This window comes from Macaca thibetana, chromosome 14, assembly GCF_024542745.1.
Source record: "Macaca thibetana thibetana isolate TM-01 chromosome 14, ASM2454274v1, whole genome shotgun sequence".
Lineage (NCBI taxonomy): Eukaryota > Metazoa > Chordata > Mammalia > Primates > Cercopithecidae > Macaca > Macaca thibetana.
The window spans coordinates 58,104,388-58,131,324 of NC_065591.1; the positions used below are offsets into that span (position 1 = coordinate 58,104,388).

Here is a 26,937-nt window from a genome sequence, read left to right on the forward strand (position 1 = left end):
CAGACTCCCTTCACATTCCTGCAGCTCTTAAAGGCACAGCCAGGAAAAATAAACATGGATCTACCACTATCTCTGAACAGCCAGTGCACAGGGCTGTATCACCCCTTGGGCAGAAAGGTACAATGGGCTACAGGCCTGGCCACCCAGGCTGACAGCTGAAACTTCTCAGGATGGAGCTGAGAAGAATTTGATTAAGAGGAATAACAACAATCGTTGATACAGTGATGCTTCCAAAGTCAAGCCATCAACAAAATTAATTCCTTACAAAATTCCTTTGTAAGGAAATCCTTGAGTTTTCTCAATCATTAGAGGCAGAATTCCCTTCATGTAGCTGCAGGCCAGAAATATGTAGGACTAAACTCCTGCAGGCCCTGGTCCAATTGAAGATAAATTACAGCCCTAGGACAAGGTAGTAAAATCTTTGATTTTGTCTGCAGTCCAGCCTTCTTCTTATCTCAACCTGTCTTTCCGTGGGAAAGGCCAGGACACCTTTCTCAATCACCTGCCAAAATGAGAAAGGTTGGGGCATCTATGGGATGTGAAAAGAACGCTCTCCAGGAGTCAGAAGGCCTGTGTTTCCATTTGGTTCTCACAAGAGACACTAATAGATACCTTTATCAAAACATCTCATGTACCCCATAAACACCTACTATGTATCCACAAAACTTTTTTAAAAAGAGACACTAATAGACTGAGAATTTGCCACTGGTGGTCCTTAAACTTCCTTATCCCCAGTAATATTTCTCCCCACCCTTCTTCCATATGGCCACAGCTCCTAACTATTCCTCCTCACTCTCTTGCTAAAATCCCAAACAGTAGTTCCTCATCCTTAGAAACAATTCCTCATATTTCTGAGAACCATCTTTGCACTATTCCCTAAACCAGTTGAACTTCAGCTGACCCTGCCTCCTAAATCCTTATTAAAAAATCTGCCTGGCTCACGCTCCTTCTCCAAGTGAGAATATTCTCTTTGAAATTACTCATGCCCAGCATTTTTGAATAAAGTCTTAGAGTAAAGGTGCTCTAATTGATTTACTTCCACAAATGCCTCAAGTCCTAACTTTGAGACTGTGAACTAAGATGGATAAGGTCCACTGGAGGAAAATTCTGATTGTATCATAATTAACTTTTGGGTGGTGGTGGTGTGGATAATTCTTTCCTGGGTTTTCTAGAGCATGCTTATATTACTTTTTCAATGAAATACACATACCATACTTACGATGTCTAAAGAATTACAGGAGAGTCTGTGAGGGGGAAATGCAGTGGGAAGCCTTGGTTGCAGCAGAAGTCCTTGGGGTGCTTTCAGGGCTGCTGTTGCTCTTCTCTCTGTGGAGTGGGCTCCAAACAGCTTGCTCAGGCCTGGCAGGCACCATCTCTGCCCACCAGTGATTCAGGCCCAGTACCACCTTCTCTGCGGTCACCACCTTCTTCAGAGGGACACTCGTGGCCTCTCAGTTCTGACTGCCCACACCTGGTCTTAATTGGAGAGCTTCATTTACTCTTTGTAATCCCAAACAGGGACCGCAAATCTCACAGCTGGAACCCATAACCCATTAGGATTGATGACCCATGGTTCAGAACCAGAGTGGAAACTCTCATATTCTTGTGACCAGAGGTTTCATAAAGAAAAACCAAACTCACATTGGAGACAGACCCAACTTTGACTTGCGGTGGCCTACTGAAGCCATCTTTATTAGAACAGTCCCTCCTCAATGGGTGCCGGGTGGGTAAGGGTGAGAAAGATGGCCTGCTGCACCTAAACCTGCGGTTGGATGAAATCAGTTAGCTCCACTATCTTCATTACACTTAACCTCCGGCCTTGACTATTGCTGTCACTAACTGGGACAGTGGACAAGCACAGTGACTTCTCTTTTCTCCTCTGCAAGTGTCTGATCCATCAGCTTTTCTACCCCAGTATCCTGAGAGGGGAAATAAGCTCCTTAATATCCATCACTATTTCCTCTCTGTGGCTGGATCCAGGTGATTGGTCCTTAATCTATAAGCCAGGCCTGAGCTGACTGTTTTCTCTACATGAGAAAGAGCTGGGTATATCAATGCTCTCAGCCCAGTTAGCCCCCTGAAGCTGATTACATCCAGATCTCCAGTTCCTTTTGGAAATTGTTGCTGTCTTCATCCCTCTTGGCTCCATTTGCTGCTGTGCCTCCACATTAACTGACCTTCTGATATCTAGAGCCTTCTCTGCTTCCAGTACCCCCTCACTTTGCTGAGAGATGCTAGTCAACTCTAGCAAAGTCTGGAGGAGACTTTGCCTTTTTGAGGTTGCAAAACCCAACTCAAAAGAATTCCTTCTGGGATATTAGAATTCATCATTTAGATGTGAACAGGATGCCTCATTTTTTTCTGTTTTTTTTTTTTTTTTCTCTTTGCCTCTACTTTTCCCTTTATCTTTTATTTGTCATGCCTCCCCTGCTCCTCCCTTCCTGATAGCTGTTTGCTTTAAGTCATCTTCAAATCTTCCAACCTTTTACCAAGTTAATTGCATTGTTTCCTGCATGAGTGATTGGAACAGCCTCTAATTCCCTATCTTCATCTCCTTAGATAAAGTGTTGGCTGATTTTATGCCAAAATGAAAGCTTTTTACAATATAACCTCGACCAACCTTTCTTCCTTCAACTATTGGCATCTACCACATTCATCCCCTACAACAGCCACATCTAATTGTCCCCAAACTACCCATGAAATTTAACATGTGGTATCTTTCCTTATGCAGTTTCCTCAGCCTAAAAGGTCTCTCCCTTTTGTAACTAGTGAATTCTTCAAGTCCTCCTGCCACCTTTTTGACCCCATTCCAGGCAGAATAATACCCGTAACATGTTGAAGCCTGAATCTTGGAAATTTGAGGGGAAGGCTAATCTGGCCATTGGTGCTTGATGAGAGCTGTGGGCTTGCTGCCTCTGGGACAGACAGCAGTGTGGAAGGGGAAAGAGAAGAAACGTTGAACTGTTAGGGGCTGAAGTATGTTGCCTCCAAATTCATATGGTAGAGCCCTAACCCCCATGACTTCAAAATGTAATTATATTTGGAGTTAGGGTCTTCTAAAAGGTGTTTTAGTTAAAATGATACAATTAGGGTGGACTTTCCAATCTGACTGGTGCCCTTATACAAAGAGGAAATTTGGACCAGGGATGTAGCTGCACAGAGAAAAGCCCTATGAGGACAGAGCAAGAATGTGGCCATCTGCTAGCCAAGGAGAGAGGCCACATAAGAAACGAAACCTGCCCACACCTTGATCTGGGACTTCTGACTTTCAGAACCATGAGAAAGTAAATTTCTGTTGTTTAAGCTTCTAGTCTATGGTATTTTGTTATGGCGGCCCAAGCATACTGGTACATATTATATCCTAGTGTGTTCCGAGTACTGGACTATGCACTGGGGATACAACAATGGACACAATAGACATATTTCTTGCACCCTTAGAAGATGTAGTCTAGGCTGGGCATGGTGGCTCATGCCTGTAATCCCAGCACTTTGGGAGGCCGAGGCGGGTGGATCATGAGGTCAAGAGATCGAGACCATTCTGGCCAACATGGTGAAACCCCGTCTCTACTAAAAATACAAAAATTAGCTGGGCGTGGTGGCACACACTTATAGTCCCAGCTACTCAGGAGGCTGAGGCAGGAGAATGGCTTGAACCTGGGAGGTGGAGATTGCCCTGAGCCAAGATTGTGCCACTGCATTCCAGCCTGGCAATAGAGTGAGACTCTGTCTCAAAAAAAAAAAAAAAAAAAAAAAAAAAAAAAAAAAGGAGTCTAGTAGGGGAGGTAGCACATGGATACATAAATAGAATGCATTATAATTTGTCTAAGCATTGATGAGGTAGTACTAAATGTCATGACAACATAAAGACAGAGCACCTGAGCTTTGTGAATCAGGAGGACTTCCTAAAGGAGGTGACATCTTAGCTGAGACTTGAAGGTAAATAGGAAAAAGGTAGGAAATGCTCTAGGGAAAAGAAATAGCTTGTGCAAAAACCCATACAGCAGAGAGAGCTCAGTGGACTTGAGGAACTGATAAAAGTTCCATATGAACTTTCTATGTCTGAATAATGTTTCTGGGAGAGTATTGTAGGTCAGACTCTCCAGGAAACAGAGTCTGAGACCAATTTACATGCATGATGTTTCTTCAGGTGTGCTGTCTGGAATACCTGTGGGGAGTGAAGGATGCATGACTGGGCAAAGAGAGAAGTTAAACTGCCATGCAGTTACAACACAGGCCTCAACTGATCCCATGAGGGGCTCTGGAGATAGGAGGGCCCATCAGCTATGTCCCAAACTGAGGCAAGGAGACCAGACCTTGGCACTCCCGCATCAAGCAGTCATTGGATGAAAGCTGTGCCCAAGGAGGAAGAGTAGATAATCTTGAGTGAGGTGCTTTTCTTTGGATGAGGGGAATGCCTGGAAAGGGACTCAGCTGTGAGTTGTTAATAGCAACACTTGCACAGCTGGGAAATGAATGTCCTCCTAAAGAGTAAATTTCAGCGATGCACCACAGTGTCTGCTTCAGTAGGTTAAGCAAAAGCCAGACCTTGTCAAGTTTGTAGGACATGCCAAGTATTTTAGGTGTTATGGTAAGAACAATGAGACAGCAATTAGAGTTTCAAGAGAATAACACATAAATAGATGTGTGTTTACAGAGGTCTCTCTTGAGGCCAGGTGAAGGACAAATTGGAGGGCAAGACTAAATTCAAGGTGGGAGACGGATTAGGAGGCTGTGAGAATGATCTGAAAAGAGAATGATAAGAGCCAGAACTAGAGTTGTGTCAGTGGAGAGAGATCTAACTGGTTGCCTTTGAGAAATATTTAGAATGTAGAATTGCTAGAGCTTGGTTAGTGATTGAGAGGAAAGAGAGGGAGTCAGGTTGATGGCCAGATCCTGCGTTGTCTACAATAGGCTCCCTTCTAACCCCTTCAAGTCTAGCGTCCGCGTTGTAGCCAGAGTGAGGGAGCCAGTATGCAAACCTCATTGTGTAAGTTCCCTGCTTAGAAGCCTTGATTGTTTGCCAATTCCTTCCCAAGAACGTGTAGACTTCTCAGGCTCAGGGAAGTCTGCAGTTACATCTAAGCTAAGATCTACAACGTGAGTAACCAGTAGGCCAAGGAGGAGGGAGTATGTGTTACATTCCTTATGGAGGGAGACACACACAGACAGCCCTTTAAAGGTTGCTCTGAGGCAGAGGCAGGAGGATTGATTGAGCCCAGGAGTTTGATATCATCCTGAGCAACAAAGTGAGACCCCATCACTACGAAAAATCAAAAAATTAGCCAGGCATGGTGGCATGAGCCTGTGGTCCCAGCTACTTTGGGAAGCTGAGGTAGGAGGATTGCTTGAGCTGGGAAGGTAGAGGCTACAGTGGGCTGTGTTCGTACCACTGCACTCCAGCCTGGGAGACAGAGTGAGACCCTGTCTCAAAAAAAAAAAAAAAAAAAAAAAAAAAAAATCATCTCTGAGCCACGAGGCTCCCTGTAAGCATTGAACATTGAGCATTGCCTCTTCCAGATCCAATCTCTGCTGCCTGCTTCTTCTTCTTTCTTTCTTTCTTTTTTTTTTTTTTTTTGTCATGTATCTCCTACTTAGTTTTGGAGCCCTATTTGATCACCCTTGCCTAGACTAACACCTGAACCAACGGTACTTTTCTTCTTAGCCTGGGCTTTTGTCTGCCTCCAGAACTGGCCCTTTATATAATTCTTCCCGCCCTGACTTTGCAACCAAGTTGTATCACCTGATGTCCTCTTTGAAAGACACCTGCAAGTTTGCATGGATGCACGTAAGTACCTCGGCTCTATTATTGGGGCCCACTTAATAGATTTTAGTACAAATCATATATTTTTGAGGGGCTCAATTGTCTCTAACCCTTAGCAAACTGGAGACATGTGAAGTGATTTCTCTAGTTCAGCCTATCCCACATACCTGTGAAGACAACGCTCTTGGTAATGTTATATTTACAAACCATGCAATACTGTAGATGTGTCATCTCATTTCTCTATGAGACATTCCTTGTAAATAAATTTTCAGAAAACATGGGATTCCTTTTACCTTGGGAAAATGCCAAAACATTTTTTACACTTGATCTTAGCCAAAAGGTTGAAAAGCGATGCCAAAACATTTTTTAACTTTAAATATTTTAATGGAAATCTTCCCAAATGTGTTTCAAACTTACTTACTTTTCCAAAGTCATTTGTTAATGTCATAAGATGACCATAGAGATATCAGCTATTGTATCATGTATAGTGACCTTTCAGAGATTATTAAGTATATAGAAATGTCTGCCTTGGTACTTTCTGGCTAAGGAAAAAATAGGGATTTTGAGTTCCTGTGTCTGTTGTTATATTTTCTGTCTCCTTTTCCCTGTCTCTGTCCAATCTTTGTAAATAAAAGAAGCTAATTCTCATGCTGAGATTCTGAGCAGGTGAAATAGCCCTGTTTGGCATTAGGTTTAGACTTATGCTTCAGAAATCATTTGAGGTTGCCCCCTATTTTGCTCACTCAGCTGCTCTCTGTCTCTCTCCTGGGATCATAACCTTGATCCCAGTTTCCATGACTTGCCCTGGCTCTCCCGTGTAGCAAGATCTAGAACTGGATTTGGGTTTGTTATTCTGCTTCACTTCAGCCCCTTCTAGATCATGGCCCCTGGACTCTCTCCTCCAAGTTCATGGGTCTCAGCAGTGAGTATGGGATACACCATCCCATGACTCCAGTAGAGATCTGTGGGACCCACTGGAATAGGCAGGGGTGGATGTTTGATTATACCCTCTCTTGGAAGTCTCTATTCTTTTCATCTCTGGCTTCTGCCTACCACTTTCTGTAGCTCGCTGTAGGCTCTGTCGTGCATTTACATCCAAGGGAAGAACAGAAGTTTGACAGAGAAGGTTGGAAAGGACTTTTCAGGGTTTGAGGATCATCTTGTTTCTTCTTAGTCTGTAAAGAGTGGTTTTTTTTCCCGAATGTAAAAATTGTATTATAATCCACATGAAATTCAAGAGGCCCTTCCACAAGTTAAGGAGGAAATCATCTCCTTTCCACCTTCCCCCATACCACAGAGACAGTAAAAGATAACCTAAACCCTCCAGACTCCGTGGTGACTGTCCAGGGAGACCTTGGCAAGGACCATCATACCTCCCAAGTGCAGACCACTTGGGGTAAGGGAGTGGGCACTGAATGAAGAAGGGCTGGCCTCAAATACCAAATTAATTGTTACAAATTTCAGAGTTAGTATCTGTCAGTCTGTATGAAAATCGGAGCTAGAGTCCTTAGGAGTCTGGTTTTATTGAAGGTAAAGAAGAAGAATGGTTTTAATAAGTGTGCCAACTTATGGCTACATGTCTTTATTGACTTCTTGAGCCAATGTGCTATGAAAATTAGAAGACATGGCTCTGCCTTTCGGGAACGTACAATTACTAGAACACGCACACACTCAGAAAATAGTGTAAAAGAATCCAGTTGTGAGGCCACAAGAGTGAGAGATGCTGAGTGGGCATGAAAGAGTGTTCTTTCTTAAGTACTGTAATGTTCCCTCAGATATATTCATTTTCTTATCGTCTACTCTTGTCTTTTCAAATCTTTGGATTATATAAAAGAGAAAGATGTGAGAGTGGAGTTATAGGGAGCAATCTGTGGAATTTCATGACTAAATTCTGCTTCAGGTTAGAATAAAAAGAATAGATATGTTGAAGAAGGAGTTTAAATTAGATATTAAGAATAGTTTTCTGACTGAGAAGTTTTGGGCAAGAGGATGTTTAAGCAAGTGCGTATTTTTCTAGTGTATTTGGGAATCATTTAAAAATCTTCAATTAATTGTGTTAAGGAGTCAGGAGAGAGCCCCCTAGAAGGCCCCATAAAACCAGGGGCTGCCAACATTTTTTACATTGTTTACATTGACTGTCAAAAATGACAGTCATATGTAAATACTTGTGATATCTCCAATTATTGTCAGATATACATTTAGTTACCTTCTATCTCCACACACAATTTTCTGTGTCACCAACTTAGTCTGTCCAGACTACTATAATGAAATACCATAGACTGGGTGGCTTAAACAACAGTTTATTTCTCAGTTCTGGAGGCTGGGAAGACCAAGATGAAGGCGCTGGAAGATTTGGTCAGGACCTTTGTCCTGGCTTTCAGATGGCAGACTTCTGACTATATTCTCACATGGTGGAGAGAGAGCAGGTTCCAGTCTCTTCTGCTTCCTATGATTTGACATAAGTGAGAAGTTCCCCAAAATGCCACCTTTTCCCCCATTCCCTCCTCCTTCTTCTTCTTCCTTCTCCTCTTCTTCTTCTCCTTCCTCCTCCTCCTCTTCTTCCCCCTTCTTCTTCCCGCTTCCTCCTCCTCCTTATTCTCCTTCTCTTCCTCCTCCGTCTCCTTCACCTCCTTCTTCTTCTTTCTCCTTCTTCTTCGCTGTGGAGCCTCACTATGTTTCCCAGGCTTTAATGCAGTGGTTCCTCCTAAGTGCTGTTATAGCACACTGTAGCCTTGAACTCCTGGGCTCAAGCAATCCTCCCACCTCAACCTCCAGGAGTAGCCAGGACAACAGGCATCTGCTACTGCACCTAGCCATTCACTTCTTCTTACCCTTTTTGCTCACTTTTGGCCTCGGTCTACTCAGAGCAGAGTCTAGTCTTCTCAGTTCTGAACATTCTCCCCCAACTCCCTGTGCTTTACTGGAAATGCCTTGTGGTCTGAAATATCTCAGTGATTGGCAGTGGTACATTCTCTGCCTGAAGTGAAGAGCCTGGTCCTGCCTTCCCACAGCCCCCAGGATGGGACAGCTGCCTGCCCCACATGCACTTGGTGGAATGGCCTCACTCTGCTCTTTAAAATAAAAACCATGTGTGCCGGGGTCCCTAGAATGCTCACACCTCTCATTGTGATCATTCTGGTTTGGCTTTTGAAGTCACTTGGGAAGTTTCCCATGAACTTATTCTCCCTGGAGGCTGAGTATCTGGTCCTAACTGGCACTAGCCAAATGCAGGGTATGCCAGGTGTGGCTGGGTAGACTCAGGTGGCCTACACTGAGTCTCTGTTTCTTCAGCACCTGGTAACCATATCTCTGCCAAGGGCTTCTGAAATCTTGTTTACACCCACACAGCTTGTGGAGTCCCTGGGAGTGGATAGTGGGAAGGTTACAGGGAAGGGGACTGATTACTGAGGGCTGCTGATGGGGGTGGGATGTGGATTAGTGAATCTGGAGGTATGGAAGGTGTGGTTGCAGCTGGAGAAGGCATGCTGGCAAGGATATGATGTCATGTTGCTTGATGGTCACCTGCACAGTGCTTCTTCCCCGCAGGTGAAGGGAAGTACACCCTAGGGCCAGGGTTGGCTGGCATGGGTGGGAAGGCTGAGTCTTATTTGGCCTATGTGTCTCCCCAGGATCTTGGTCTCTGCTGCACAGGTTCCCAAGTTAGGTCTCTGGGGTTCTATAAACATTTTTTTTTTTTTTCTGGTGGGAATGGAGCACCAGGACATAAAGCTGAGGAGTTACCTGCTGTTCCCAGAGAGTTCCTCCTTGGGAGATTTTTGTTCAGTGTCCTAGATCCAATATTGGGTCAATGTTTGTGCAAACTATTGGTTTCAGAGCCTTTAGTTACTAAAGGCCAGAGGCTTTTCAGATAGTCATCTGACTATGGCCAAGGTACTAGTCCTTTTCCTTTTTAGACGTGAATGAGAACATATTCCATCTAGAAAAAGTACTGCCCAAAAACCCTCTCCCTTCTCGCCTCCTCACCCAATAAGTCTGATTTATATTCTTGCTAAATTGATAATGGAATGGGTAGTTTGATTTTCAAAAACATACGCTGATATACAAGCATAATGGTTCTTGCAGTCAATAGAGTATCAGGCCCTGGAAATCCACATCTCAGTCCGGTGCACACACAGGCCTGGTGGGTGGACAGCACTGGCTTGTGTGAGCCATGCAGTGTGGAGAAGGAAGGTTCTTGCTTTTGGTGCTCCAGACACCTCTGTCTTGATGTTCTCAGAAGCACAGAGTGGCATGAACTGGGGACAGATGCATGAGCTTCCTAGGATAAAGATTTCTATCACTGCCCTAGGTGAGGGATCACAGACTGGTTCTTAAAGAAGGAGGCTAGGGCAGGAGGGGCCCAGCATCCTCCCTGTGGGTCCCAGTTTCCTGCCCCAGATGTGAACCAACAACACAGATTGCCTTTCTGTCTTTTCTTCATCTAATACCTGCTTCTCTGTGCACAAGCTCCCCATCCAGGAGCCTCACCTTTCTGCTGCCCTCCTCTCACCCATCTGGCTTACTTGTAAGACTGTGATGAACTCTTTAGGGTATATTGAAAGAACTTATTTTGGTATTTAACTCAAAATGGAATTCCTGTGTTTAGAGGGCCAGTTGTGGTTTTATAATCCATGCTAGACATGACTGGTCATTACAAGGGCTTTCAGGACAATCTCAAAGTCAAATTCCTTTCCATTTATTAAACATGAAAGCCCATTGAAGAGGAAACTGAGAAACAATGGAATGGGTAAAGAGACAGCTGATGTCGGGGGAAATCACCAAAACCTCCCCTTCAGAGTTAGCCTGTGCTTGGATTTCCAGCAGTGTTGTCTAGGATTGCATAGGCCCTACCCCAGGTGTCTGGTTTCCTCAGTGCTGGGCAGAAGGAGTTTCCTAGATTCACAGACACACAGACACCAGAGGTGGAAGAGCATAGAACATAGTAGGCCAACTCTTCCTCATGTGAGAAGAAACTGTGACCAGCAGGGGTGGTTTCAGCCTCAGCAGCAGGAGCAGAGCTCTGGGACCCAGCCCCAGCTCATGGCTCTGCCCACCACACTGTGATCCATCTTGGTCTTGCCCAGTGTTCCTCAGGCTGGCAATCAGTTGCAAACACTGCAGGTGAAGGACAACTTTTCAATAGAAATGGAAGCCTTATCAAACATTAATGCTGTAGTCTTGGACACGATCGTTTTTTGACCCACATATGATGGGCCTGGAAAGGTGGGGTCACCTCTACTGATACTTTCCTGGCTACACACTGGGTTATGGAGGTGAGTGTCATCCATCCTCATATTGGATAAAATGATGGAGGAGCTGACATGACTGAGGGTCATAGGTATCAAAGGAGACAGGTGGCTTCTCAGAAGACTAAGCTACTCTGTTAGGTGGGCAGGTGCCTTATCTCTGGCATTTCCATGCAGCAATTTCTGTAAGAGCCAGAGAGTTTCTTTCTATAAAGGGATGCACAAAGTCAAGTCTCCCAGCTGTGATAGGATCATGGTCCCCTCAGCCACTTTCTTGTGCCTGGGAAGGACATGAAGCCCTGCACCAGCCTCTTTGCAGCTCTTCCTGCACAATAATTGCATCTGTGCTTGTGTGTGTATGTGTGTACAGTGGCCTAGAAATGCCAATCACCATTATGTAAAAACCAGTGATGGGCTGGGCCAAGGCAGGAAGTTCTAGGCCGGGGTTTCCCATGATCATGTTGTGTCTGAGTCTTTGGGGATTGCTAAAGTCTTAAGCCCAGAAGGGTGGGAGCCAAGTATAGTCACAGGTGCAGTGCTGTTTAGCCCTCAGATATGGCCGTGACCTGGCTGCACCAGGGGCTGAGAAATGTCTGGCAGGATCCCTGACAGCAGGGAGTGTCTAGGAAGGTGAGACCTGGAAATCACAGGATTGGTCAATGGCAGAGCAGGTCCTCAGCCCCATCTCAGAAAAAGGCTGTCTCCAACCTGCACTGTGCTTGGTGGTAACTGGGTGGAGTTCCCTTTGTACTTTCTAGGAGCCAGCTGGTCTCCATCACTATGTCCAACTACCAGAATGGGGCAAATATTTTAGGATTAGAATCCAAAGAAGTGAGATCATACACTAGAATAATTTCAAGTAGTGAGTAAAAGTTTAATCTTCCTTCCCAGTCATTAACCCCTGTAAAATTACAGCTTCAAGATTGAAAGGTACCTTTCCCAAACTAGTGATTTTTTCCTTGTTCCCTGGAGTCAAAGAAGGTCATAAGTTGAAGGTAGGTAGGGGAATCTTTCCTTATTTATATAAACACCTCTACAAAGACCTTCCCTCTTTATATAAACATCAGAAGACTTGAAGACCATGCTGGGGTCTTTTTTTTCAAAGCCAGAAAAGGCCCACTGAGGGGCAATGGGTCCCACTGAGGCTTCACACATGGAAGTGGTCCTTTAGCGGGGAGAATTGGTACCAGCAGAGAAGGGTACTGCTATAAAGATAACCTAAAAACGTGAAAGCAACTTTGGAACTGGGTAACAGGCAAAGGTTGGAACGATTTGGAGGGCTCAGAAGAAGACAGGAAGATGTGGGAAAGTTTGGAACTTCCTAGAGATTGGTTGAATGGTTTTGACTAAAATGCTGATAGTGATATGGACAATGAAGTCCAGGCTGAGGTGGTCTCAGGTGGAGATGAGGAACTTATGGGAACTGGAGTCAAGGTCACTCATGCTATGCTTTAGCAAAGAGACTGGCAGCATTTTGCCTCTGCCCTAGAGATCTGTGGAACTTTGAACCTGAGAGGGATAATTTAGGATATCTGATTAAAGAAATTTCTAAGCAGTGAAGCATTCAAGAGTTGACCTGTATTTTTCTGAAGGCATACTGTCATACATGTTCACAAAGAGATAATTTGAAATTGGAACTTATGTTTAAAAGGGAAGCAGAGCACAAAGGTTTGGAAAATTTGCAGCCTGACCATGTGGAAGAAAAGAAAAACCAGTGTTCTGGGGAGAGGTTCAAACTGGTTATAGAAATTTGCATAATGAGAAGCAGAGGAAGTTAATAGCCAAGATAATGGAGAAAATGTCTCCAGGGCATGTCAGAGATCCTAGTGACAATCCCTCCCATCATAGGCCAGGAGGCCTAGGAGGAAAAAATGGTTTTGTGGGCTGGGCCCAGGGCCCCTGCTGTTCTGTGCAGCCTTGGAATATGGCACCCTATGTCCCAGGCATAGCAGCTCCAGCCCTGGCTAAAAAGGAGCCAAGGTACAGCTTGGACCATTGCTTCAGAAGGCGCAAGCCCCAAGCCTTGGTGGCTTCCATGTGGTGTTGGGACAGCAGGTGTGCAGAAGAGTTGAGTCTTGGAAATCTCTGCCTGGATTTCAGAGGATGTATAGAAATGCCTGGATGTCCAGGCAGAAGTCTGCTGCAGAGGTGAAGCCCTCATGGAGAACCTCTGCAAGGGCATCGCAGTAGGGAAATGTGGGGTTGGAGCCCCCACACAGAGTCCCACTGGGGCACTGACTAGTGGAGCTGTGAGAAGAGGGCTACCTTCCTCCAGACCTCAGAAAGGCAGATCCACCAACAACTTTTACCAAATCCCTGGAAAATCTGCAGGTACTCAATGTCAATCCGTGAAAGCAGCCATAGGGGCTGTATCCTGCAGAGTCATGGAGGCAGAGCTGCCCAAGGCTGTGGGAGCCCATCCCTTGCATCAGCATGCCCTGGATATGAGACATGGAGTCAAAGATTTTGGAGCTTTAAGATTTAATGACTGCCTGGCCAGATTTTGGACTTGCATGGCCTTTGTTTTGGTTAATTCCTCCCATTTGGAATGGAAACTTTTACCCAATACCTGTACCCCACCATATCTTGGAAGTAACTAACTTGCTTTTGATTTTACAGGCTCATAGGCAGAAGGGACTTGCCTTGTCTCAGATGAGACTTTAACTTGAAATTTTGGGTTAATGCTGGAATGAGTTAAGACTTTGGGGAACTGTTGGAAAGGCATGATTGGTTTTGAAATGTGAAAAGGACATGAGATTTGGAAGGGGCCAGGAGTGGAATGATAGGGTTGACTCTGTGTCCCCACCCAAATCTCATCTGGAATTGTAATCCCCATGTGTCAAGGGAGGGACCTGGTGGGAGGTGATGGGATCATGAGGGCAGTTTCCCCATGCTGTTTTCATGATATTGAGGGAGTTCTCATGAAATCTGATTGATAAGTGCCTGGCATTTTCCCTGTGCGCCCTCTCTCTCCTGCTGCCATGTGAAGAAGCTGCTCACTTCTCCTTCACCTTCTTCCATGATTTTAAGTTTCCTGAGGCCTCCCCAGTCATATGGAACTGTGAGTCAATTAAACTTCTTTTCTTTATAAATTACCCACTCTCAGGTAGTTCTTTGTAGCAGCATGAAAACAGAATAATACAGAAGGCAACCGCCAGTAGCTACTTTTACATGGCTGGGAAAATGGACATAATGCAGCCAGTCTGCTAAATGTCAGTATCTGATCTACAGATATAAGAAGTATTTTAATAACTTACTGAAGTTTTTGGATTTCATGAGACTCTTTAAAGACATAGATATACCCCTTGTATTTCCTTTGAGTCCATTGTTCACATTTTTTGAAATTCCATCATTATTTTTCTGAAAATTTCAAGATTAATGAACTTTAAAACATAGAAAAAAGATAGAGATATTGCATTTGGTTGGCTTTAGGTGACGTTTCTCTCCACTGCCCTGTACATACACACACAGTGGGTGTCCCTGCTCTTATCCTGTTTGGTGACATGGATACATCCTCCATGACTTTGTTGTTTCTTTTTTTCAGGGGAAGGGTGAAGAGGGCAGGAAGGACATCTTTCAGAGTCAGGAGACAACAAAACTGTAGCAGTTGCTGCCAAAATGGGATTATCTTGATCCAGGAGCCCCAGAGGTTTTGTCTAAGCTGCTAAGTGTACTGCTACAGGTAGGACTGTCTCATCTGTCTAGGTGGTCACTGTGAAAGGACTTGCAGGCATTAACAGAACCAGCAAGAACCCAGGGACCCACTGTAGCAAGTCAGGCCTGACCAGCTGCCCTTCATACATAAATGCCACTGCCTCCTCAACATGGATGTCAAGTGTGGAAAACACTGGAAGTCAAAGTTTAAATGGGTTTACTGTTAATTTTATGTAAGCAAATACAATTCCTTCAAAATCAGCAGTGATGTTCAAGATAAAAATATCATATTGCCGTTTTCTTTATTGTGATGGCCAAAACACTTCCTTTCCCCTGGGGGCTTGCTATTGGGCTGCCTGGGTCTTAGTCTCAATAAAACACTTTGTATTCACCCTTTCCATCCAGAAAACAAAACTGGAATACACTGACCATAATATTGGGCCATAATGCAGATTCACTGCTTGTTTAAGAATGAACAAGGCCCTTGTTGGCACCAGCAGGCCCAATGAGCCTCAGCAGAGTTCCAGTCTGAGTTGTGGAAACACAGGCAGGAAAAGCGCATTTGTTTCTGTTTTCAACATGTACAATTTGTGGCAATGCTTTTCTTTATTGAGCTCTTATCTTGCTTGTAACATCTAGTATGCTGTTAAGGTAAGGATTGTTTGAAAGCTTTGTTTTAGATAGAAACATTTAAATTTAGTTCTAAAACTCTTTGAGGAGAAAATATATATTTTTAAAATCATTATGTTTTTGAAATGAAGGTAAAACTTTTTTCTGGAAGATCTACTTACCAGTTTATAGAGTTCATAAGCTCGTCTCTGGAGCCCTGAATACAAGTGTCTTCAGGTATTTGAAAAAGGATTTCATTAGTCTTTGAGCTTTGAAGTAGGCAAATTTTAAAAATTGCCTTTCTTTGATAAATTTAAATCTAAATCCAAGACCAAGCCTCTGTATGCAGCTGCTGTGCAAAAATAATTTTATCTAAATTGTGTGAATATCTTGAAGATGATGTTCACTTGGTAGGAAAAAACTATCAATATTCTTATGTCAAATAGTAGTTTTGAAATAACTTTAATTCAATGAATAATTATTGGAATAATAGGTATAACAAATTTAGTATTGAGCCAAAAAATTAATTTTTCTACTATATTTAATGTTTAAAATCACAAATTCAGTTTTCAAAAAATAAAGAAAATAGATAAAAGCAATACCATCCATGTACTATAAACTATAATATGCAGTATTGATTATCATCTATCCATTTCATATATATATTATGTTTTAAATTGTCTGGCAATGGTCATCCAACTTTCACAGAGTAATCTATCTTAAGATATAGTTTAGGAAGGCAGAATCAATGACTCAAGAGGACAGAATCTGTGGCCCAGGTTCTTTTGACCTATTCTTTCCTTTTTACCAGGAGGAGGTGTCATGGGAACCACTAGCTGTTGTGAAAGTTTGGCATTAGCCTATGGTGAGCTGGGGGCCCTAATGACAGAGACTTAGCCAAAATTTCTGGACTGCAGGGCTGGCTCCTGATCCTCTGAGGCCTTGTGAGCCATCTTTAACCTTGGTTGTTAATCCTTCCCAGGCCCAGAGCTCCTGGACACAAGTGGGAAGACACCAGGAAGTGAGGTGACAGAGGTGATCATGCAGCTAGTTGAATTTTGCAGCCCATATGCCCAGGGATCCCAGGCAGCAAGTGACAAGTCTCTTGAGTGAAAGAAGGAAGTGGGTTCCTGCCATAGTCCTTGGGAGAAGCTTGATCTGTTCTCTTGGGAGACTGAGCAAAGACAGCTTTATATCAGGGACACTGGAAGCAGGTCTGTGACACTGCTCAGAGCCTGCCTTCCTTCCTTCCTTCCTTCCTTCCTTCCTTCCTTCCTTCCTTCCTTCCTTCCTTCCTTCCTTCCTTCCTTCCTTCCTTCCTTCCCTCCCTCCCTCCTTCCCTCCCTCCCTCCCTCTTCCCCTCCCTCCCTTCCTCCCTCCCTCCCTCCTTCCCTCCATCCCTCTTTTCTCATTTTTTCTTTCTCTATCTCTTTCTCTCTCTCCCTCTCGCTTGCTTGTTCACTCCCTTTTGCTTCCTCCAAAAGAACATAGCCTATTTTTGCCTCAAATTCATCCTGGGCTTAGGGATGAAGACCAGGGCTCTCTCCTTCTGCAGCTCCTAGATTGCCAACATTCTCTTTTCCCATTTGTCTTGGAAGTTGTCCTGTAGGTCTTCCTTGGGATACTTTCTTGACTGATGAGACTTTTTTCTTCTGATTATTTTCTTTTCCTCAGTTTTCTATTTCACTTCTTCCATGAAGATCAGCCTATCTTGGAATGTACTCAATAGAAAGTAGAATAGTGGGCCTGGGCACAGTGGCTCACACCTGTAATCCCAATACTTGGGAAGGCCAAGGCGGGTGGATCCTCTGAGGTCAGGAGTTCGAGACCAGCCTGGCCAACATGGCAAAACCCCGTCTCTATTAAAAATACAAAAAAATTATCTGGGTGTGGTGGTGGGTGCCTGTAATCCCAGCTATTCGGGAGTCTGAGGCAGGAGAATTGCTTGAACCTGGGAGGCGGAGGTTGCAGTGAGCTGAGATTGTGCCACTGCACTCCAGCCTGGACGACAAGAGTGAAACTCCATCTCAAAAATAAATAAATTAATTAAAAATTAAAAAGAAAGTAGAATAGTGTGTGCTATCCCAGAAAGGCCCCATTCATACATGCCTCTCCTCTTGAAAGCTCATCTGAGACATACCAGCATTTCCTGAATATTGCCAAAGGCTTGACTCTGTCTTAGATGATCCCAAAGCAGCACCTCTATAGCTGGGGAAGTGTCCACAGTGATTGTGAAAGGATATTGAGGGGTATCCTTCCTCTTTGGTCCCAACAGGGGACTGAGAAGGAAGAGTCAGGAGTTCCCATTAGAGAGAATACCTGATTCTCAGAGGAGTCTCACTGGCCACTCAGCCTCTGGGTGAGTTGTGCTCTGTGCCAGCAACCAACTCAGGACTCCTGTGTGAGAGAGATACTCTTTGTAAGGATGTGGAAGGGCACAGTAAGCAACAGGTGAGCATTCTCTGGGTTGAGTTTGAGTGGCAATACCAGAGGTTGGGCACTCCTAAGCTAGATACTCTCAATAGTTCAAGGTGGCTATCCGTGAAGTGGGTGGTCAGGGGCAGCTAAGTGACCTGCAGAATTATCAGGAGCCACATACTGGCAGCAGACATTGTTTTTGGCTATATTCACATCCATATTTGTGTCATTTTCTCAGTTCATTAAATTACTTTGCATAAACTTGTTTTGAAAGTTCATAAGCACTGTATCAGTCAGAATCGGTTGTTTTTCTTTAGCTTATACTCTGTTTAACTGTCCATGTTTAGCCCTTCCCTTCTCCTCTTCCCCTTATTACTAACTGCATTCTCCATGTATGTTGAGCATTCAATGTGCTTTTAAAATGACAGCTATCTTGGAAGCCCTTTAACTCATTAACCTCCTGACTCCCACTCCCATCCCCACTGTCTCCAAAGATGGCCCTGATGAGCCACACTTTCTGGTATTCCATTCTTGTGTAATTTCTTTCCCTTTGAATCTGGGCTAATTCAAGATTATGGCTTGCTCTTGACCCATAATATGTGGCAGAAATGACTCTAGGTTCCTTTAGAACTTACTTAACAGAACCTTGTAGCATCTAGCTGGATCACTTGAAATGCTAGTTCTAGAGGAAGCCAGTCACTTTGTCAGAACACTATCTTGAGATGTCCATGCTAACCATGTGGAGAGACTACGTGTAGAGAGATGTCCAGCCATTCTGCAGCTGTTCCAGTTATTTCAATTCCAGAGCCAGATGTGAGAGAAGAAGCCATTATGGACATCCATCCTAGGCAGGCATTCAGATGATGCCAGCCCCGGATGCCATCTGAGAGCAACCATGAGACTCCAAGGGGAGAGCATCAACTAAGCTCAGTCAACACAGATAATCATGAGAGACAATATATTTCTATTTAAGCCACTATGTTTTGGTGCTTTGTTATGCAGCAATAAGTCATTGGAATGCCCCTCCCCCCCGGCCCCTCAAATTGCAGGACAGGATGTCCATGAAAATAGCAAGCCATTTTCCATACCTATCCTTTGTCAGTCTCCCTGACTCAAGTGTAAAATAATTATTTTCTTCTCATCATATGAAATGTAGTTCTACTGATGGCCATGTGAACTAAATCATACCTTTGTTTTTTTTCTTTTTTAGAGAGACAGGGCCTTGCTCTGTCACCCAGGCTGTTGCAATTATGGCTCACTGTAGCCTCAAGCTCCTGGACTCAGGTGATTCTCCTATCTCAGCTTCCTAAGTAGCTGAGACTACAGGTACATAGCTAATTTTAAAAAAATTAGCCAGGGGAGTCTCTTTTAAAATTAGATGGGGGGGTCCCTCCATGTTGCCAGACTGGTCTTGAACTATTGGTATCAAGTGATCCTCCCGCCTTGGCCTCCCAAAGTGCTGAGATTATAGGTGTGAGTCACTGCACCCAGCCCTAAATCATACCATTTAAAGTCATGATTGTTGGAGAATTTTGAAAACATCCGCATTGTATAAACCTTTCCCCTCCCCTCCCTGATCCTTGCTCCTGTCATGTACCAGTGTACTTCCTGGACATCATACTGCCTGCTGCATGTGTCCAGTTCACTGACTGGGAGGGTGCTTCAGCAGCAACACACATCAAGGGCAGATCTCCTTGAAGTCAACAGAAGTAAGAGGAAGGGGCTGATAATCAGTGCCAGTTGGTTGGGGGGACACCTGGCCTCTCCCTCTCTCTTGGCACCAGCTTTTCCCAAGGTCTCATCAGAATGTTTCCCTTCTACTGCCGTGTCCATTTTTTCATGGTATTTAAATTTACTTCTTTATCCTGGAAAAGACATTGGAGAATCCCCTTCCCCCAAGTTAAATGAGACAAGGTTGTAGTTTTTCAAAAGGAGCATTTACTAGGAAACTAAAGGGGAACCAAACAGAATGCAAGAGAACAGAGGCAGAGTTGCAAATGGGCTGAGGGAGTTCAAATTTATTACCAGCCTCTGGCCACAGCTGTACTGGCTAGGCAAAGCTTTCCAGACACAAAGCCACCTGCCTGCCATGTGGACAGTCCTCTTTGCCTGCTTGCCCCTACATAGCCACCTTCTATTTCATACCAACAAACCAGCTGCATCCTCATTAGTATCCCAAGGCTGCTGGCTTTCTGGGCAGGAAGCTCCTGAGGTGGGGAACAGTAGGCACAGCTGCCTCAGGATCTCCCGCCTAGGCTCCCATTGCCAAGGACATGTCAGAATTTATTGGGATGGCTGCCTGATACCTATTGAAGACAGTTTTCTTTCTCTGGGACCATTCTTCTGGGCTCATCTGCCTAGCGTTACAGACAATATTTCTGCTAACTATCCTGGTAGTGCTAGCCCTTCATGTTTTGGTTCTAAACACTGGTATGGCGGCGGATGTCTGAATGAGGAAGGATGAGCAGAGGGGAACCTTGAGCAGAGGAAGTTGAATTTTCCTTATGGCATCAGACATAGGCAGAACCTTGGATTCTCTGAATCCCAGTGGGTGGAAGTCGATCAGAGAAGTGAAGCTTGAATGTAATGACACTGCTTCCCACAACCAAAGGCCTATAGCCTTCTTAGATCTGCCATCAGAGTAGAGCTTCTTGTACAGTACTAGGCAGCTGGGGCAATGAGAACTTTCTGAAGATGTGTAACGATCCTTCTTCCACCCAGTTAGTTCCATGATGAAATGTTAATTGAAACAAAGATAATGAACTTTCCGGGAAGGTAAACTACTATCCAACTCTGGATTCTGCTGCAAAGAGATTGTGTGAAAAGAAAAATATTATTTTGGAGAAGTGGTGCAAATGTGTGGATGGGGTGCCTTGCACCTATAATGGGACAGAGATGACCATTAGGTAACAGCCCCCAGTCCTCCCAGGATATGCTGAGGCCTGTGGTTTCATTTACAGGGAGGCAGAAGCAATGAGGATGAGGCGCATAGCTGGCCATTGGTTGGCAGACTTGGTCAGGAAGGAAGCTGAGTAATGAATGAGATGCCTGGGGAGGGCCCTTGACCTTCACTCTTACAGGTATTTCCATCCCCAAGTGCTGTGAAAGTGATGTATGTGTCTGAAGAGAGAAGAAAGCCTCTGTGTGTGGTTGCCCAAGGCTATGACTCTGGGCCATTGCATATGGAAATACCCTAGAAGGCACTCAGGCCAGAGAAGCCCAAAAGCTGTGCCTTTCTCTAGGGGATGGCTGTGTTCTCTCTCCATGATCTCATCTTACCCCTTTTTGTTTGAGATGGAGTCTCGCTCTGTCGCCCAGGCTGGAGTGCAGTGGTGCGATCTCGGCTCACTGCAAGCTCTGCCTCCCAGGTTCACGCCATTCTCCTGCCTCAGCCTCCTGAGTAGCTGGGACTATAGGCGCCTGCCACCACACCCAGCTAATTTTTTGTATTTTTAGTAGAGACGGGGTTTCACTGTGTTACCCAGGATGGTCTTGATCTCCTGACCTTGTGATTCGCCCGCCTCGGCTTCCCAAAGTGCTGGGATTACAGGCGTGAGCCACCGCGCCCGGCCAACAATTACTTTTCATTCTAATAACATTCCCAGTTGAAAGGAAGTGGCTGCTGGTTACTGAGTGAATAGTGTTGGGGGTCTCTGATTCCTCAAAATCTGGTTTTAGCAGAAAATAGGGCCATGTTGATACTGGTACTCTCTACCATGTGCATGGGAGGAGGCAGTGAATTTGCTGTGAACTAGCCCTCCTTGCACTAGATTTTTTTTTTCCAGGGAACAGCCTGCTTGTCCTATTATTCTCTTGGGGCTCTTCCTTGCAAATCTGCAGCACTTTTGGGGCACAGTTATTTTCTGGAGACAGTCATTAGCTCAAAGGTAGTCATGTGTGAATTGAGATCTGCTGCCTATTTAGCACCTGGATATATTTTTAAATACTCTGTCCTTCCAGGGCATTCTAGAAAATAATATTATGTTAGAATAACAATTTCCAGGGCAGATGCTATGTCCTCATCACCAAAGGCTTCATATGAAACACTGAGTCCTGGTACTCTTGGTACTGTCACTATATCTATCATTTATTTTCATTCATAGTCCAATCTTGGTTCTTGGCATGAGAGACATGCTACCCTGCAGCACATCACCTTGGGCCACCTGCAGAACGTGGCTGAACCATTCAGGTTCACCAAACCCGGTCTAGAAAGAAGGCCAGTTATTGCTGTGGTTACAGCTGAGCGTTTGGTCACTGAAATTGTCTGGGTGTTGCTGGATGGAAAAAGTTACTTAAGATCTTTGTGAGATGGTTGTCCTATTGTGTCCTTGGCGCAAGCAGTCCTCTTACCCATGGTCATCGTTTCTGCAGGAAGAAAAAACAAAAAAATAATTTGGCTTTCATTCATACTTTTTTTCCTCTCTTTTTTTTTTTTTTGGGATGGAGTCTTGCTCTGTCACCCAGGCTGGAGTGCAGTGGCATGATCTTGGCTCACTGCAACCTCTGCCTCTTGGGTTCAAGCAATTCTCCTGCCTCAGCCTCCCAAGCAGCTGGGATTACAGGCACCTGCCACCACGACTGGCTAATTTTTGTATTTTTAGTAGAGACAGGGTATCACCATGTTGGCCAGGCTGGTCTTGAACTCCTGACCTCTTGATCTGCCTGCCTCGGCCTCCCAAAGTGTTGGGATTACAGGCGTGAGCCACCGCACCTAGCCCATTCATACATTTTTAATGTGCATCAAACAAGTGCCAGACATGCTAATAGATGCTGGGGATATAAAGACCATAAGTAGGACACTCACCCTGCTTTCAAAGGGCTCACAGATGGAGAAATTACAATGTAAGAAGCTGCATAGAATACTGCATAGAATACTGCAGGGGCAATGAGAGGGAGAAAGTAACTTCAAAAGGATTGAGGAGGTCTACAGAGAACATTCTGAAGGATGAGTCTTGAGGTAGGCCATTTAGGCTTAAGAGGAATCCCTCTGGAAAGAAGGAAGAAACGTCACTTGGGGTAGAGAAAAGAGACTGTGCAAAGGCAGAAATGCAATAAAGGGCATGGTGCATTGAAGGAATCATCACAATTTGGTGTGACTGGACTATAGTGTGAGGAGTGAAGTGGTCGGAGGTAAGGCTGGTGATGTGATTTAGTTATGCCCCCACCCAAATCTCAACTTGAGTTGTATCTCCCAGGCTTCCCATGTGTTGTGGGAGGGACCCGGGAGGGGAGGTAATGGAATCATGGGGGCCAGTCTTCCCTGTGCTATTCTCGTGATAGTGAATAAGTCTCATGAGATCTGATGGGTGTATCAGGGGATTCCGCTTTTGCTTCTTCCTCATTTTCTCTTGCTGTTGCCACATAAGAAGTTCCTTTCACCTCCTGCCATGATTCTGAGGCCTCCCCAGCCATGTGGAACTGTAAGTCCAATTAAAGCTCTTTTTCTTCCCACTCTCAGATATGTCTTTGTCAGCAGCATGAAAATGGACTAATACAGCTGGGATGGAAAGATGAGGTCTGAGTGGTGCAACATCATTCCTTGTCTCCAAGATGTGAAGGAGGGGCTCTCTTAAGGAAGCCCCAGACTTAGACTAGCAGTATCTCTTGTGTTTCACACTCAGCCCAGCATTCAACTTAATTTAAACTCAGGGCACCTGCCAGCACAGATTAAATGTAGTAATACTGTGGCTATAGAGAGAAAAAACTGAAGTGACTTCTATGGATATAAGAATAACAAAATTTACATATAAACTATGAAAGAGTAGCAACCATTCTGACACTGAAATTTATGGACTTCCTTTCAGGGATCAAAAGTTCACATGTGAGGCTATTACTTAAGGGAAGTATTAAAAAGCAGTGTGTTCACTGCAAAGGGAAACCATGTTTGATTGTGACCCATGGCTTTGAAGTGTGTGCATGTGTGCGGGTGCACACACACATCTCTGGGAAAGGGGTATTTGTTTCTGCGTCTAGGAAGAAAGCATGAATGATATTTGTCTTAATATTGTGGTTCAAATATCAGTTTGCCAGGTCAGCTGCTACCCTGGAACGTCCTCCGAATAGCTCTACTTTCTAAGCCACCACCTACGTCGGGCCTTTGGTTCCCTAGCCACTCTTTCAAACTGTGAAACCCATACCCATATCAGTTTGCCAATTCCTGAGTCCTTTCTCATCAGAGAAGGCAAATTGTTAATAGGCTCAGTGCCACCAATGAATGTGATCTGGAATTAAGTTGTGATGGTATTAGCCAATATTCCTTCATTTTTGGGTACTTACTGTATGCCAGGCACTGGGATATAGACTTTACAAGTTCTTAAAAGACCCCTTGGCGTTCTTTAATGGAGGATGCAGAGTTGTAGAGACACTAATTTGTGCAAAGCAACACTGTGACTAAGGGTCAGAGCTAAGATTTAAACCCAAGACTTCTAATTTCAAAGTCCAAGCTTTAGCAATTATGTCAATTTCCTCTGTAGGTCCAGTCCACATTTCTGATGTATTAAAAGTACCTTATCTGCCTTGGCTTTCTAGACTCTAAATCTAGCCAGATTAGCTGCCTTTAAGAAGCCTAGTCCAAACTAGTAGCATACAGCAGGTGCCATATCCCACTTGTGGCTTCCTAGCTGCTCATCCCATTTCTCTGGATTCCCCCAGCTAGTGACATGCATATGTAACTTGTTTCTCCCCTCAGTTCTGTGTACAACCTCATTTTTCCTTGTTATGACCTAGTTTTACCTCTTCATTTAAGCAGTTCCTTCAGAATGCTTTGGATTTAGCTCTCCCAAAGTACCCAGCCTTAGGGAACACCTCTGTACCTGATTTCTTATGGCCTGTCTAAAGCCTCCTTAGAGGGCTAGGCTGCAATCTCAGCCAATTTTTACCAGTCCCTATACCCAGGGATACCACTAGCAGAGGCATTGTTGCCAATGGTCAAGTCATAGCATAGCTCCGACCTGAACTCCATAGCTGGACTTTGCTCATTTGGTGAATTTCCTTGTGCATGCAATTAGCCAGTCAAGGTCAGCCTCTGGAAATATGGCGGTGTGGCCTACTAGTCTACCCCTTCTTAAGGTGCAGTCCTTCAGTTGGGTGAGTTTTCTGGGCTCTGAATCTTTTCCTCTTCTGGACAGTGCCACTAAGGTCCTAGAATGCTTATGAGCTGGGACCGAGCCCACAAGATGACAGGGTTAAGGAGTTTCAATACATCTGGTGGCGTGGTAGGGTCATTGATATCAGCAATCTTGCAAGAACAGCCTCTTGAAAACAAACTTATTCTAGGGAAAGTCAAGTATACAAGTTAGGTCTGAAAAAGTTGTCTCAGGAGAAGACATGAGTAAATTTTGCTGTTGTTGCTCAGCCCCTTTTTGTCTGGCTTCTGTTGGGGGAAAACTAGAAAAACTCAACCAAATCAAACAAAATAAGCAAATTACACCTTTCCAAACTCCTATAACCTAGTGAGCTGTTTTTCAGCTAAACATTTCATAAAACAAAATGGGAGAAAAGATTTTTCCATAATTCAGAAAAGCATTGACTCAGTGGGATTTTGGTGAGACGAAGGTGGTAGAGACTGAGGCATCAACACCAGAGACTGTAATGGTGGTTTAATAACTATTAAGCATAATGCTAGCCTGGCTGGTTCCAATGCTGGTGCCAGCCCTACTTCCACGGGCAGAAGCAGCAGTGTCCTTGTTATGAGACTTGGTGGGCTCCCAGGCAGTACCAGGGGTTTAGAAGGTACCAACAACTCCAGTAGTATCAACAGGAAATAGTGGTTACAATCCTATCTGAACAGAGGAGATTTTAAGTGAATTCAGTTGTCCTGAGACATAAGGATCTAATTTGAATTAAATTGAATTGAAACCAAAGATGAGAACTGTCCTAATGAAAACTGTAATGTGAAGTGACATTTCGATCACAAAAATGACAGCTGATATGAGACAGGCCATTGAAACAGACCCCAAATTAAGAACATGAAAAGACAGAGTGAAACATTAGATAATATCTCTCTGTGAATATGAAAATGGGACTTTATTACAGGAAGTACCTAAGGGCTCTGAACTAAGAAGCTTGTCAAAAATGGAAGTGATTCTTATTACATGATTTAATCTTATATGTACTTAATATTGTTAAACTTACATTTAAAATTTTATTTAAAAAGCACAAAAATCTCAGGATTTTGTTGACTGTTTATTGCTTACCACAACTTTGCAAATATATGAAGATTCATCATGCTCTGCTGGTTTAGAATCTGATTTTGTTGATTGTTGCTTAGCACAGCTTTACAAATATGTGAAGAATTATCACACTCTGCCAGTTTACAATCTGATTAGCTTTCTGTAAAGAGGGCATTCTATTTTTTTTTTTTTTTTTTTTTACTTTCCCTCTCCCCTTTAAGAACAAGTATGTTAAAGAAATAAAGCAGTATGAATGTGACTATCCTGCCTTTCAGGAGACTGGGTCAGTAGCATGGAGAATGAAAGAGTCCATTTGGGCAATAACTACTATTTATTGATTGCTTAAGCACTAGCTCTATCCTAAGAACTTTGCATACCTTATCCCCTTCACGCCTCACCTCAACCCTCTGTGACAGATATTACAATTACAGTTTTACAGTGAGGTAACTGAGTCTGAAAAAGGCCAAATAATAAAGGTAGTAAATGGCAGAGCCAGAATCTGCCACCATGCTTTTATGGATTCAAATGTATGCTCTTAAGTACTATGCCCAGAATGGTAAATTATTGTGCTTTGAATAGTAACTCCACTACAGCACCTTTCTAAAAAGGATTCGCAGTCCAGAAATGAATTCTGACCAGTCCGGACTTCATAGGAGAGTGTGTTAAGATTCACTGTCAAGTAGACCTTGAGGGGAAAGGTGGCAAATGGTGTGTGGCATGTGTGACATATAGACTGTTATTTACTGAGAGGAGCTCATTACAAACAATCAAGAAGCAAAGGCTACAGTGAAGGCACCATTCAGAAGGTAAGACAAGGACTGTCATATTTTTCAGATGAGGTGGCAAGATAGGAAATTACTACAGGGCCAAAATTACTATACCTGATGAAGTAAAGCGGAGGATGTTTGGAGTTTGTTACTTCAAATTAATATTCATTACATGTATTCATCATTCAACAAACATTTATTGAGTCCCAGGCATCTGTGCTGAGCAATAAGAAAACAAAGTTAGGCTCGGCGCTGTGGCTCACGCCTGTAATCTCAGCACTTTGGGAGGCCGAGGCGGGTGGATCACCTGA

At 44.0% G+C, this 26,937-nt stretch overlaps 1 protein-coding gene across 1 annotated transcript in view; it reads right to left on the reverse strand.

Annotated features, from left to right (window-relative positions):
• Positions 1 to 18,632: 18,632 nt before the first annotated feature.
• SYT9 (synaptotagmin 9) overlaps positions 18,633 to 26,937 on the reverse strand; it is a 226,641-nt gene continuing 218,336 nt past the window's right edge. The window contains exon 7 of the mRNA XM_050756215.1: positions 18,633 to 22,053. Coding sequence (XP_050612172.1) covers positions 22,045 to 22,053 — 9 coding nt within the window. The 3' untranslated portion in view covers positions 18,633 to 22,044. The remainder of the gene's footprint in view (positions 22,054 to 26,937) is intronic.